Raw genomic sequence first — 13,827 nt, 5'->3', positions numbered from 1 at the left:
AGACACATCTGAACAGAACCCCTCACCAATTGCGCCCCGCGCCCCTTGTCGCAGCCCACGTTCCCGGCTTCACCACCTGGCCATAACGACCAGATCCAGCGGGGATGAGTGGTAGACCAGGCTACGGTTACGGTAACGGATATTCCGACGCCGGCCGAAATGACCAAGGAGATGGCCCTTACGGGGGCAGCAACAACCTCGGACCGAACGGATACAGCGGCCGAAGTGCTGGGAATACAGGAGGAGCCCTTCGCCCTGGCGGCTACGGCGGGTTTTACCCAGAACAGTCACAGCAACCGTCACTCTCACCAGCCCCCTCCCCAGAACGTCGGCGCGACCGCTCAGAGCGCGAACGTCAGCAGCCATCGTCCTCACGATCGCGATCACGGAACGAAATCGCTGATAGGAGACACCAAGGCCAGAGAGAGGATCGGTCCAGAGACGGTCTGCGGCCTCCAGATAGCCGTGGTCGAGATATGAATCAACCGGATGCAGGCGTGCCCGAGGCTAGCACGCGTGAAATGCAGTCTGTTGAAGGTTCGTCATTACCTTCGGGGTAACCATGCAATTCCGTGGACTGACAGCTTTATAGCGGTGCTACAGTCTATACAGCGCGATTGGGACTTTATGACGGACTCTGAATGTATCCCCGTGCATGTCGCCCTGAGTTTGATGGATACGAGCACATTGGGCAAGGCGGACCGAGAGCCGGACTTTTTGCATATGTACAACGACATTCAGAAGACGCTCAAAGCAATTGTCAACGGTTGGTTTCCCCTTGAATGTCCTTACTTGTATGTACTGACCTGGTCGGCATAGAACACCATCAAGGATTCAACAGCTCCATCGGTACATACCATAAGATCCAGACCAACATTTCAAGCTCTCAAAGCCGAGTGCGCAACCTGCGAACCTCCCTGGAGGAATCAAAATCTGGGCTGTTGTCAACTAAACCAGAGCTGAAGGGATTGGCGACCTCCTCGCAAAACTACGACGACATTCTCCAACTTTTTGCTCAGATTGAAGAGATACAGTCTCTCCCTGAAAAGCTAGAGTCGACACTTTCCGATAAGCGCTTCCTCGCGGCAGTAGATATCCTTCACACGGCTCTCCGACTACTCAGGCGCTCTGAGCTTGAGGATATTGGTGCCTTGGCCGATGTTCGCGCCTACTTCAACAACCAAGAAACTTCAATCACCGACATCTTGATTGAGGAACTGCACGATCATCTATACCTCAAATCTCCTTATTGCTCAGACAGATGGAAAGCATCAAATGGAGAAGGTGAAATCACTCAAACCAGTTGGACCGGCAACCGTTCTTGGGAGCGTCCTATTTACAGCTTTCTAACCAAGTTTAATGCATCTTCACCAATGGTCGAGGATGCCTCGCGCAACCCAGAAGCGGATACTTTCTCATACATTCAACTTCTGATTGAGTCTCTTAACAAGATGGGCCATCTTGACACCGCAGTTGATCGGATTGAGCAACGCCTTCCCGTGGAATTGTTTGCTGTGGTCGACAAGACGAATGCCGAAGTCGATGCTCGCTATCCTACTCCGAATCGTACCTACTCATCACACGACAACCAACTCAAGTCCAATCTTCCCACGCGGAACATTGAAGAGCGAGGCCATGTGCTGACTGAATTCCTCTGGGCTCTCTATGCCAAGTTTGAATCGATTGCAGAGGGCCACCGGGTCGTCCACGATGTCGTTGCGGGAATTGTATCCCGAGAAGGTCTTACCAAGGGCGAGACTCTTGGTGGTGGATTCAAGGAACTGTGGAAGCTTCTCCAGAGCGAGATCCGATCTCTGCTACACGACTACCTTGCGACTGACGGAGATGTCTCCTTCAGATCCAGAGGCGAGGAGGCAGAGGCCAGACGGAACAACTACCAAGGTAATCGAGATAAGAACAAGAAGATGTTCAAACTCTCCGACATTGACCAGAATTCGGAAATGAAAGCCGAGCAAGATGAACTGGATGAAATCCTGAAATCATCAGTACCCGGATTAGTTTCCAAGACAAGGCAAAAGGCTTCCGCAACCGATGCCGCGCAGGCGCAGAAGGGAAATTCAGGTACTGGTCATAAGATTCTTCTTGAGCCGAGTGTTTTCAATATGCGTCTGCTTCTGCCACCGTCGCTCTCCTTCATTCAGCGTCTCAAGGATATCGTCCCTGTTGATTCGGACATTTCTATGAGCACGTTGACTTCTTTCCTGGATGACTTCATGGTCAACGTCTTCCTTCCACAGTTGGACGAGACTGTCACCGATCTGTGCACGCTCTGCTTTATTGCCGCCGATGCATTCACAGAGGATCCCCAGTGGAACAAGGTTTCACCCCGCCCAATTTTCCGAGGAACGGTCAAATTCATGTCGATCGTGCGGGAATTTAGCAAAATGCTGTCAAGTATTCCTCATGATCAGGCATTTACGCAGCTTCTAATTGATCAGATTGTTACCTATTACGACAAGTGTTGCGGGTGGTACAAAGGTATGTGTAAAGGCAACCCTCACTTATTTGATACTTATGCTAACGTCTGTGTGTAGCAATGGTCACGAAGGTTTCTGCTCGGAACCATGGGGGTGAAGTACGACTGAAAGCCGCTGCTTCATTCGCCGAGTCTGGCGACATCCACGACATCATTGATGAGTTGTGGAAAGGAGCTGGCTCGAAGAAGCAGGCGCTTATCGATACTGTAAGCTCTATTTCACTACTCCATCTAGGTGATAGATGCTGATTGCCCTAGGAAATCGATCTTCTCCTCAAGCGCACAGACCAGACACCCTTGGAGCCCTATGATATCATTTCTGATCCGAAGACCGTTGTTGCCCTTTCGCTTCTGTATAATAGCATGGTAAGTACAATTATTGGGTCTCAAACTGTGGTATATTGGGTCTGATAGTCTTCGATAGCAATGGCTTGGAAGCCACCTCGCAAAGATCAGACATGTGCTTGATAATACATCGCAACCAGAGTCGACGGTCTTGACGTCAAATGGTCGGCCATCACGAAGATGGACTTTGTTTGGTGCCATGAAGCCTAAACGCGATAGCATCAACAGCCCAGTCTATCTGCCACTGAACCACGAAACGGCTGAGATCTTTGACCAAATACTTCATTCATTGCACGGACTCGGAACCAAGGCACTCCTGACATTGCATGTTGATATTCGCTGCGGCATCATCCACATGCTGACCAAGACCATGTCGGGACCGAACCCCCCGAGCGTCCGGAATTCCGAGCCTACAACCCCATCTCCAAGTACAAATGAGAGCTGGTGGCATATTATTCTGAACCAGCCGACGGCAGCCTCTCCGTCAATTCTCCAGTTGAATGGTGACCTGATCGCATTCGACACTAATATCTCCACCTATCTCGGCCCAGCGGAACATTGGTTCATCGCTTCGGGTCTGGCTCGTTTCATTGACCGTGTGTTCGTGGCCTGCACGCGATACATTGGTGCTATGAATGAGAATGGTGCTCTGCGGCTGCAGCTGGATGTGTTGGTTTTGCAACAGAACCTCAAGAACATCATCATCGACACCACCACGGACTCTGTGACTAGCCCGGTAGACCCTGCAACTCAGGAGATTGTGGCTTTGCCTCGCAGTGCCAAGTTCCTAGATTGGTTCCTGGAAGGAGCCGAAAAGTCCCTGGAGTACGCTAAGGAGGAGAAAGAGGCGTTCGCGGCGCAGGGTGATAAGGCACTAGCAGCTGGCAACGGAGAGCCATTTACTTACGACGAGCTCCGTGTACTTGTGGATCTGTGTTTCTCAGAGATGCTACGGGGACCTCGCGGTGCAGAGAGTCGTGAAGACTTTATGGCAGCTAAGAAGGCCAGCGCCGATGCACTGCTGCATTTGAACGAGGTTATGTGGGATGCGCGATAGATCTAGTCAATGCACGAAGTACTTTACCAACTTCATTTCCTGTCGAGTGGGTCAACCCTGAGTCGTCAAGTATGAAAGGATCGCCTCGAACTTTTAGTTTCATTTCCTTTAATTAAGCAGCACCCGCTAAACCCAACCAGGCCCGGATCGCACCGTTTTCGGCTTCACCCGAGCATCGCCAGTGGACCCCTCGGTCCACGCGTGTTTCAACTATCTCGATCTCATTTCTCTACTTGTTCTGGGCGCTAATTATGAAGCCTAGAACCAGGGCCCCTAGTGCTGAGGTGGGCTGGTGGTCCCTGCCTCCATAGTCGAGTTCTTATAACCGGGCCATCTGTTTCCACGTTCTTTCTCTCACACATTCATTTCTCACCTGTCTGGGACAGTTCTTTCTAGTCTGGGATTCGATCTTCAGACGTCCATTCCTTCCTGTGCATTCGCACGTCCTATCCTTCCTAAATCACTTTTTTCCGTTCAAGCTCGACGCCCGCCTTCTGTCACTTTTCAGTCTCATACTTCGATTCCTTCATTCAAATCGTTCAAAATGAAGTACCAGCAAATGGCCTCCATTGGCGCCGCCATCTTTGGCATGGCCGCCTCCGTCTCTGCTATTCCGCTTGCACCGCGCGAGGAAGAGAATTTCTGTCCTAAGGGCTACAAGATGGTCGTCTGGTATGAGACCATTTGGTCTACCCCCGAGGCTACTTCGACTGTGGAGATCAGCAGTACTCTTTCGGCTACTCTGACATCGACTTCCGAGGCTGTCACCGTTTTGCAGTCGCAGACTCCTGCAGCGGTTGAGTCCTCCACTCCAGCTGGTGATGTTGCTGTTGTTGCGGCTATTTCGACTTCTTCGACTCCCGTTCTTGTGCCCACTACCACTTCTACTTCTTCCTCTATTTCCGAGGCCCCAGCTACCACTTCTGTGATTGTTGGTCCCGAGACGACCCAGGTGGCTGTCCCTACGACCTCGACCGAGAGTTCTACTGCTGAGACTGTTGCTCCCACTAAGGTTGCTGCCGTTCAGGAGACTACCTCTTCAACCACTTCGTCGACTTCGACTTCTACTACCTCATCTGCTGAGGCTACTAGCAACTCTTCCGCTAGCTCTTCCTCTTCTGCTGGAACTTCTGGTGAAGCCACCTTCTACGGCGGCAACGTCGCCGGTGGAACCTGCTCTTTCTCAGGCTACACTCTGCCTAGCGGGCTATTCGGCACTGCTCTCTCTGTGGATCAATGGAGCGATGCCGCCAACTGCGGTGCCTGTGTTTCCGTCACCGGGCCCAGCGGTAACAGCATCAAGGCAATGGTCAGTATCCCGGTCTTCCCAATTGAATCATAGAAGAAAGTACTTACACAAGAACAGATCGTCGACCAGTGCCCCTCCTGTGATACCAATCACTTCGACCTCTTCCAAGATGCCTTCGGCGAGCTCGCTGACATCTCTACCGGTATTATCGACATCGACTGGTCCTTCACCTCTTGTGAGCTTGACGGCCCCCTGAAGTTGAAGAACAAGTCTGGCACCTCCGAATACTGGTTTTCGATGCAGGTCGTCAATGCCAACGAGCCCATCACCAAGATGGAGGTTAGCGCCGACGGCGGTAGCACCTGGCAGAGCACCTCCCGTACCTACTACAACTACTTCGAGCAGTCTTCTGGCTTCGGCACAGACACTGTTACTGTCCGTGTTACTGGCAAATCTGGAAAAACTGTTACTGTTGAGGATGTTGGGTGCTCCTCCGAGTCGGAGTATACCGCTTCATCTAACCTGTGATTATAATACACCATGGAGATTCCAGGCTGGATTCTTTAGTTTTAGAAAGGTGGATTTCCTGGGGTATGGCTATCTTCTCACATGTATATTCTTATGTGACGATTTGTTTATGGAATCAGGACTTGATCTGCCATTCTCAACGGTTCAGTCTATATGCGTGTGGAGTACATCGCCGCAAATGTAAAAAAAGGCGTAAAAATTGATTCAACCATGCACGACAACAATTTGTTCTTTTTGGAGGTTATTTTACTTTGTGGGTCTTGAAATATCTTAGATCTGGCTGGCAATACGACAGAGACTACGAAAATTAAACAAAGTACTCTATAGCCATATACACGAGGAAGTAAGAATCACGACTTGCATTATATCGACTGCACCAAGCCCATCCCATCCATAGATTCGCCGATCCATCCATTAACAATGAAAGCGTAAAAAGAAAAGCATCGAATAGCATACAATCCAAAGAAATGGGCGTTCAGTAACAAAAGGCAAGAAAAAAAAATACGCCTCACCAAGCGAAAACACATCCACTGATAAGCGGACAGGGAGCATTGGCGTAAAAATGAACCAAGTTGATGGAAAGGAAGATCAAGAGAGAGGGGAGAAAACGAAGAACAAGAAATCCGGCAAGAAACGACCAGATAGAAGAACGAAGAATGAGGGTATGTTCAAAATTCCTAACCACTGAAAACGAGGCAGGTGAGACGATCGTAGCACGTGCAAAACTGCAGAACAGGAACGAAATTACTCCAAGTCGAAGGTCTCCAGTTCTTTTGCCTCCTCGTAGTCATCGAACTCGAGACCAGCATCGCGACAGCGCTGAAGCCACTTCAAGGCGATGTGGTTGCGTCGGCTGACTTCGGACTTCAACTTCTGGTTTGATGTGCTGATTTCGCCGATGGCGTGGTTGGTCGTCAGGCTGTGCTGCTCGAATCGCTCGTCGATGTGCTTCTTCTCTTCTTGGAGCTGGCAGATATACTCAATCGCCCGCTGGAGTATGGCGCCCTTGTTCTTGTCGCAGTTTGGCACGAGGCGGGCGATCTGGTTGATGCCTTCATTTATGGCCTCACGACGTCGACGTTCCACTGAAGAAACATTAGCATCCCGCCACCGAGGGATAAGAGTGTGAAATATAACAAACCTTCCTTGTGGTTGTTCTTGCGGATCTGGTGCCACTCGGGCGAGCCGACAGTGGGCTTTTGGTTCATGCTCTGAGCCTCACGGGCAGCATACACAGCGGCAGCCGTGGAATTGTGGTTGTGAGCGCCGGGCATGGGCCCCTGGCCCATGTCATCACCGAAATTCAAACCCTGCGTTAGGTTGCTGGCATCGAACGCGGAGTCCGGGGGCGGCGGGTACTTGTGTTGAGGGGTGTGAGCGGCCAGCGCAGCCTTCGCGTTGGCAGTGAGGGCGTTGTCATCGGACATGCCATTCTGAGGACCGACGTGTTGGAGAATTTGTTGATCAATGTTCAACTCGGACCCCGCATTGGGGATGCCGTGCTCGTAGTTGAGCGAATGACCAAAGTTGGAGTGGCTGTCGCCGGGCATGCTGCCGTTGCTGCCGTGAGAAGAGCGGTTCATACGCTGAGGGTCGTGGCCTAAATCATCGGAACCCTCGCGCTTGCGCTTGTGTGCGTTTCCGTCGGGGCTGTTCATGATGGGATCTGACATCAAATCCTAGAATTCAAGGTTAGTCATCGAAGGTGGTAAGCGATCATGAGCGTAGCGATGATTGAAAGCAATTTTGTGAGAGGGAGTGGTCAGCGAAATGGGTGTTAGTCCAATAATAAAATGCCGAACCCGTCCTTGGGTAGATTGCCTGTCTCCCTCAGGGTAAACAGACAAACGCGTGAAGGCGACGCGCCCGGTGAAGGCTTCCCCCTCCGGCCGGGCGGGATCAGGCACGGTCATCGGGTTCTGGGGCCTCGCGCCATTCACTCTCGACGCGAAGTTGGTCTATCGCACCATGACTCAGGACTAGGCAGCTCGAGGCGCATTCACGGCCCCGCGGAGGCATCAGAGGCGCGTCATGGGCTGCAGGCGACCGACGACACAGGGGGCAATGAGGGGAAACGAGCAGCATCGAGGACAGGCACAGCGACGACCACACCAGACAACGCGAATGGAAATTGGTGCAAAGGCAGAAGAGCAACATGGGAGAGTCGTTACCTTGGATGATCCAATCTTTATCACCTGACAGCAAGTCACCTGCCACGGACAATAACAAGAGCGAAGTCACGTTGTTCGCGAGCGAACTTCGAAATCAACCCCAAATGGACGGGGGAGCAAGTTGGCAGGAAGGGATAGCCGGAGAAGCGTTTGGCGCAGTAATGAAACTGATAATGAGGATTTTACATGAAAAAGGGATGCTTTTTTAGGGAAGTCGAGCGTCCGAGTCGAGAGGGACTGCTCACGTGGAAGAGGAGGGTGGTGGTGTTGGGCCGGCGGTAAAGACCACTGATGCACTTACATCACCTGACTTCATTAGGTCATCGCGGATCTTCCCGTTTGGGTTGTGCATCGTATCTTTACCTAGCTTGTGTTCCGGATACTCTACCGATAACGCTGAACAGACCCGGAGACCGGTTTACTTATTCTTTCTATCCGTGAAAATCGAAATACATGATTCCCCTTCTGAGTCATGTGCTGGAATCCCGTGCCCCTCCTTTCGCACACCCCGCGATATTGCACTCTGATTGGCCGGTCGCCTCACAATCACGTGTGATCATGCAGCACGGGCCACTCTCCGCCCTTTGGGACGAGATAAGTCCGTCATATCTACAGACCATGGAGACGTAGTGTCTCAATATCTCATTTCTCTGTCTTGATTCCTTCCTTGACATTTCTCTAGTCTTTTCTCACGATATTGAACTTACAGCTCGTCTTCCAATACTCCCGAATAGGTCATAACCGCCTGTTTAGGCCCACTTCTAATCTTTTTTGCTTCCCCTTGTATCAAGATAGTGATTTATCACATGGACTTCCTTTGGGTTGCACTTAGTGCGCCCCCCTCTTCTGCCTTTTTTGCCTGCGGGGTCATGAGACACTGATAGATTTAAGGTGGGCGAGATTTCTGCAGACCCCGACGATCTTCCATGCGATCATCACTTGCAGCTGCGGAGATCCAACGTTGCAATCATAGTTTTGTATTGTAGACGACATAGACTATGATATGCAATCCACTGGTTCCGCTATTCCAAGGTATGCAGCTATCAACAGTGGATCTACAGATATAGAGATAGGTATAGCCGCCTGAGGCCCACCTCGAAAGGCGGCACTCATACATCTGGGCGATTAAAGATCCACGCAGCACCGCCTTCCCCTCCCATTTCCTAGAAATGACGCAGCGGAAGTATATCCGAGAGACAGTCTCATTCTGACCCTAACTATGACCCTGATTCTGACCCTGACCCTGGTCCCGATCTAGACCTTAGCCCAAACACCATTTTCGGGTCTCCCGTGGTATCCGCGAAACAAATACCCTCTTCCGCCGCGCCAAGCAGATCCCAGCAGAGGATCTTCACATCCAAAGTCGGCTTATTGCCGATCACATCCTCTTGGCTCCCAACCCGTGACCCCTTGGTTTCGGGATGCGGCCGCTGCGTCACAGCAATGACGGCGCTGGTCCCCGCATACCGCGCCGGTGGCTTGGTATCATCTGCCGCCGGCTCCTCCCCGGCACGATTCGCAAAGACAATCACCACCTTTTTTGGGCCCTCTTCTCCATCCAGATCACGCGTGTGCTGCATTTGCTTGTCGATCAGCGGATAAAACCGGTTCAGCCAGTAGTTGAACGTGTCCATCTCGGGCTGGCCCTCTAGTGCGGCGAGCTCCTCCTTAGTAAGTAGCGTCAGCCAGGCCATAGAAACAATGACGAGCTGTGACTGCGAGTCTAGCACGCGGTTGGCGAATTCCCACGCTGTGTAAGGAGCTTCGAATTTGTAAGGGTTGATGTCCATGCAGATGCCGAACGAGGTTGCCACCCGTCTTGTGGATGCCCGGTGAATATCGTCTGTAAAGCCCTGCGCAGGTGTGGAATCTTGCGTCTGGAAGGTGAGCTCGTGGAACCCCCGCTCCACGTTGCCTTCAGCGGCCCATGTCTCATCGGTAAAGTACAGGAAGCTCTTGCGATAGTTGTGGATCACTTCCCCACCCTCATCGACCACAAGCAAAGAGTTGTAGTACTTGGCTTGGTCCGGTTCTGTTTCGGTAGAACTAGTTTCTATTTCAGGATAGCCCACGCAGACCTTGCATTGAAGGCGCTTGGCAGTTTCTCGTGCCCACGCAGCACTCGGTCCTGACCCGGCAGGCTCGAGGTGTGGCTTAATTGCCTCCAATGATGAGAAGTTGTAACCTAGACAAAATTAGTTAAATGGACCCAATGCGTGTACATGTCTCAACATTGAAAGGGATTTTTAACACATGCTGTGCGCAATACATACCAGTCAACGCTAGTTCCGGTAACACCAGGACATCAGGTCTCAACAAGTCCAGACCAATCCCAATGGAAGGCGTCTGGTCTCCCAAAGAGATCGGTTTGCCATTCTTTAATAAGTCATTTGCTCTATTGATGTTACCCTGAACATCACCCAGCTTCGGGGCGAATTGAAGGGTTGCAATCCTCATTTCCTGGCGCGACGAGGTCGATAATGAGGATCGATTTTGAGAACACTGGCTCTCAGTAAGCACCTTGGGATGACTTATGTGACGAAGAAGCGAGATCTGAAGTGCTGCGCCAATATGAAGCGCCTGCCGTGACCTGTGTCCAAGGCGGCGGGCACCAAGTGAGGCGACTGCCACGATGGTGTCGGCAGCTTTGAAGATGGCAAACTGGTCTGAGCGAGACCTTGAGTAGAGATGAATGCACTCGACAGACTCGTGGCAATCACGATTCTGCTGAAAACACGTAGAGAGAGATTCGGGTAGTTTGATGGACTCGGGCGGAGAGATGAGAATTGATGCCTTGGTGCCTGAAAACACTGCAGATCTTCTCATAGGTGCCTAGGTGATATAATACCTTATTTTCATTCCTTGTTGATCTATATGTCTAAATACTTGGATGATTTAAGCACAATGAGGTCTCTCAATAGGCTCTGTCTTCCTTGCCTAATACCTAGAAACAGAATGCCTCCAACAACAAGGGCTCTGTAGAGAAATCTATACCTTAGTGTATCTTTACAGATACTTGTGTATTCATTCGTCGTTCGCTAGCTCTTGAACGTAGCTACGGTTGCCAGACTATTTTTGCAGTATTAGGTATAATAGATGTAACAAAGCATATCTCTCCTTTCCTCCCTTGGGAGTAGTTTCCCGTTCCTCAAGTGGGGGCCAAGAAGGGTTATTATATCGGCGGGGTGAGCTCGACCTCGCTAACTCTGAAACTCGGTATCATGAAGATTAGACAAGGAATTCCCTTTCGTAGAAGTCCCAAGCCTAGCACCCAAACACTTAGCAATTTGTCCACCATAAAGATCAATTTATTTGTCTTACTATGCATTCCACGTACCTACCAATTATCAAAAGTGTACGTCCATGAAACTCCTCGAATCACTGCCGGTGTTTCATTGAGCATCTTCCAAGCGATGGTGACCATTCAGTACGACTGGGTCGAAATCGCGTAACCGGGGCTGCATACTTCAGGAGGCATTAAGTATATTTTGTTCTCCCATCATCATAATGCCGTTTTCGGCCTTTCATTGATGTCAAGATGCGCTCGTGTGTAACATCTCTAATAACCAGGCTAGTATCTCGCGAAGCATTCGTATCAAGAGCATAGAACCTGAATCCATTTAACATTAAGAATTAATCGACGGGACTTGAATAAATCCAAAAATAAGCACCAAAATATAAGGATTCAGTCACTTTGGACACAATCTGAGCCACGTCAGCGCCGTAGATCACTCAGAAGAGTACTTGAGAAGGATTCATCCGATGGAACTTACCCCATTGTTAGAATAAAGCCAGGACCGCGAGGGTGCATCGGCTTTTCGCCTGGAGGAAGTGGCCTTGAACTTGGATAGAGTTTGATGCCTCGTGAACCAACAGCGAAGAATCTTGGAGAATGCAATGGCCTGAGGCCTCCTCCCGTCGTCTCATTCTCTTGAGTCTCAGTTGACTCGTTCGTAAATATCTGCGGGGGATCCCCAGGGGAACTCTCTCCCTCGGGATTAGGAGTAGTTAAATTTGGCTGTATGTTTTCGCTTGATTCCTGAGAATCATCTGTAGATAGGTTCGCGCCCCGCTGCTCGAGGGTCTTTTCACGCCTTCGTCGGGTGACTTGGCAGCCAGGACATGTAATAGTATTACCATAATGTCCATACCAGAAGGAGTGTGCACCTTTCTGATACCTTGGGACTTGTTTGGTCATGTCTAAGAAATCTGGGTGGGTAATGACCGAAAATTGAAATTCTCCAGATTCAGCCGATCGTTGGGCTGAAATATCATTTAGATAGGGCTGAAAAGTGAAGCTGAAATGATTTGCATCCTCTCCGACCCTCTCCGGTTTGTTCCAAGGTTGTGTATGGAGAGGCGTGGAGAGGCTTCATTGGCCAGTGACAGGGGTAGACGCCTGCCCCAAGTCTTTGCATATCGTGCTCAGTATGTGTGGGCTATCTATATACCGACCATTCTATATGTACAGGCAAAATCGATTTCCATCGGTTAATTCAGGGTTTCCAACATCCAGCTACAACTTCAGTGATTCTCAGCTCACACCCCAGGCCTACATATAGTTGAGCAATTGATACGAACTGAAAGAGGACTAAGCAGCTACTTATCACTGCTTGCTTAGGTACAAATCGGAAATGTTCAAAGACCAGACAAAGCGGCGGTAGCGCTACCTTAAATCATCTGGTAGTTCGATAATAACAATTGCGATTCCACTAGTATAGTCTCAATGCACAGTCCGCGTCTAGTATTGCTTACAGCTCAAGTGATCGCGACATTATCCGACAATTTCGCGAAAGAAGAACCTAATATCCGTTATATCTCCACCCCATTAGGCGATTGGAGTATTTTTCGCCCGAAATCTCTCCTTTAAGGCGCAAAATAGGTTACTATCGAGGGGCCGAATGGTATATATCATATACGGAGGAAATATGAAAGCGATAATATTCCACTACTCGCAAAGATATAGAACTTCCTAGGTAAGATGCGAACTATAGCTATTAAATAGTAATAGCCGTAGGCTACTAGAAGCGCGGTTATATATACATTCTTAGAGGAAATAAAGCCAATCGAGAGCGAGGGTATTGTTCGAAATATCTAGATAATAATACGGTAATTCGTGATTCCTCCGAGAGTGTGCTACCTTTATACTATCATTCAAGATACACCGAGCCTAGGATAATAAAATATAGCTCCATAAGCTATCTCTTAGCTACCACACACTTAATTCTGGTCCAAGATCACCTCGTTCCCCTGATAATAGCCTTGTGCGGTACCGGTTACGACTGATAACCTTTTGAGTCTTTCCTTGGCCAAGCTGGAAGCTAGTCTTATCAAAATTGTATATATTCGAGAGCGAGATACGCTTCACAAAGGGCTCAAAACGATCGTACCAGGTGTGTAGGATACTATCACCCTCATCTTCGATTCTCTCCCTCTCCGCTGGCTTTTGCTTTACCCAGTAAAGGCCATCTGGTAGGCGTTTAACAAAGTTATATACCCACATCTTGCCGACTGACACCGGTACTTGATGTCCAGTCGCTTCAATATCCCTCTGAATCATCGCATTTGCACTCGCTTCCACTATATACACGGTAGGTGGAACGTGAAGAGCATCAAGGGTATCGACCCAGCGAATCAATGCTTCTTCCTACGATTTCTATAGGTGCTTGGTGGTGGCAGGACGCTACGTACGAGCTTGCCGACTGTGGAGACGCGCCGGTAGGCGGGACACAGGAACGTCGAATGCGCGCGCTAGTGGTGCGATTTTGGCGTTTTTTTCGGGCTTTGGCGGTCTCGCAGGCGGCCTGGATACGCTGTTCAATAGCTGAACACGAAGGTTCCATCGTGGAAGGTGAGCTTCCAAAGCTACGTTGGGTATGGGCGGACCGACACCCGGAGCGGGGTGGGTACGCGACAGGGACGACTGTGAGTAATTCTTCAATCCCAGGGAAGACTCTGGAGAGCATGTGAAGTGGAGTTG

General features: G+C 50.1%; 5 protein-coding genes across 5 annotated transcripts; 2 read left to right on the top strand and 3 right to left on the bottom strand.

Annotated features, from left to right (window-relative positions):
- Positions 1-104: 104 nt before the first annotated feature.
- On the top strand, positions 105-3,899 carry N7443_004004 (exocyst subunit SEC8; the record flags this gene model as incomplete). Its single annotated transcript, XM_056884060.1, has 6 exons — positions 105-537; positions 593-766; positions 820-2,499; positions 2,556-2,704; positions 2,756-2,863; positions 2,922-3,899. 6 exons carry the CDS (start codon positions 105-107, stop codon positions 3,897-3,899), a joined length of 3,522 nt encoding a protein of 1,173 aa, XP_056742338.1.
- Positions 3,900-4,443: 544 nt separating this feature from the next.
- N7443_004003 (putative extracellular cellulase CelA/allergen Asp F7-like) lies at positions 4,444-5,676 on the top strand (the record flags this gene model as incomplete). The annotated part of the gene is made up of 2 exons (XM_056884059.1): positions 4,444-5,208; positions 5,266-5,676. The coding sequence occupies 2 exons, from the start codon at positions 4,444-4,446 to the stop codon at positions 5,674-5,676; spliced, it is 1,176 nt and encodes a 391-aa protein (XP_056742337.1).
- Positions 5,677-6,420: 744 nt separating this feature from the next.
- N7443_004002 (basic helix-loop-helix domain-containing protein) lies at positions 6,421-7,355 on the bottom strand (the record flags this gene model as incomplete). Its single annotated transcript, XM_056884058.1, has 2 exons — positions 6,421-6,761; positions 6,818-7,355. Coding segments are annotated over 2 exons (879 nt in total), but the record flags the coding sequence as incomplete, so codon positions are not given.
- Positions 7,356-9,064: 1,709 nt separating this feature from the next.
- On the bottom strand, positions 9,065-10,304 carry N7443_004001 (putative protein N-terminal asparagine amidohydrolase; the record flags this gene model as incomplete). Its single annotated transcript, XM_056884057.1, has 2 exons — positions 9,065-10,032; positions 10,121-10,304. The coding sequence occupies 2 exons, from the start codon at positions 10,302-10,304 to the stop codon at positions 9,065-9,067; spliced, it is 1,152 nt and encodes a 383-aa protein (XP_056742335.1).
- A 2,752-nt stretch (positions 10,305-13,056) lies between these two features.
- Positions 13,057-13,813, bottom strand: N7443_004000 (FAD dependent oxidoreductase; the record flags this gene model as incomplete). The annotated part of the gene is made up of 3 exons (XM_056884056.1): positions 13,057-13,427; positions 13,539-13,651; positions 13,734-13,813. 3 exons carry the CDS (start codon positions 13,811-13,813, stop codon positions 13,057-13,059), a joined length of 564 nt encoding a protein of 187 aa, XP_056742334.1.
- Positions 13,814-13,827: the final 14 nt, after the last annotated feature.

The sequence above is a fragment of the Penicillium atrosanguineum genome (assembly GCF_028827265.1).
Source record: "Penicillium atrosanguineum strain IBT 20685 chromosome Unknown utg000003l_segment0_segment0, whole genome shotgun sequence".
Classification (NCBI taxonomy): Eukaryota; Fungi; Ascomycota; class Eurotiomycetes; order Eurotiales; family Aspergillaceae; genus Penicillium; species Penicillium atrosanguineum.
Note: the sequence above shows the minus strand (reverse complement) of the source record. Positions and strands in the feature narration are given on the sequence as shown.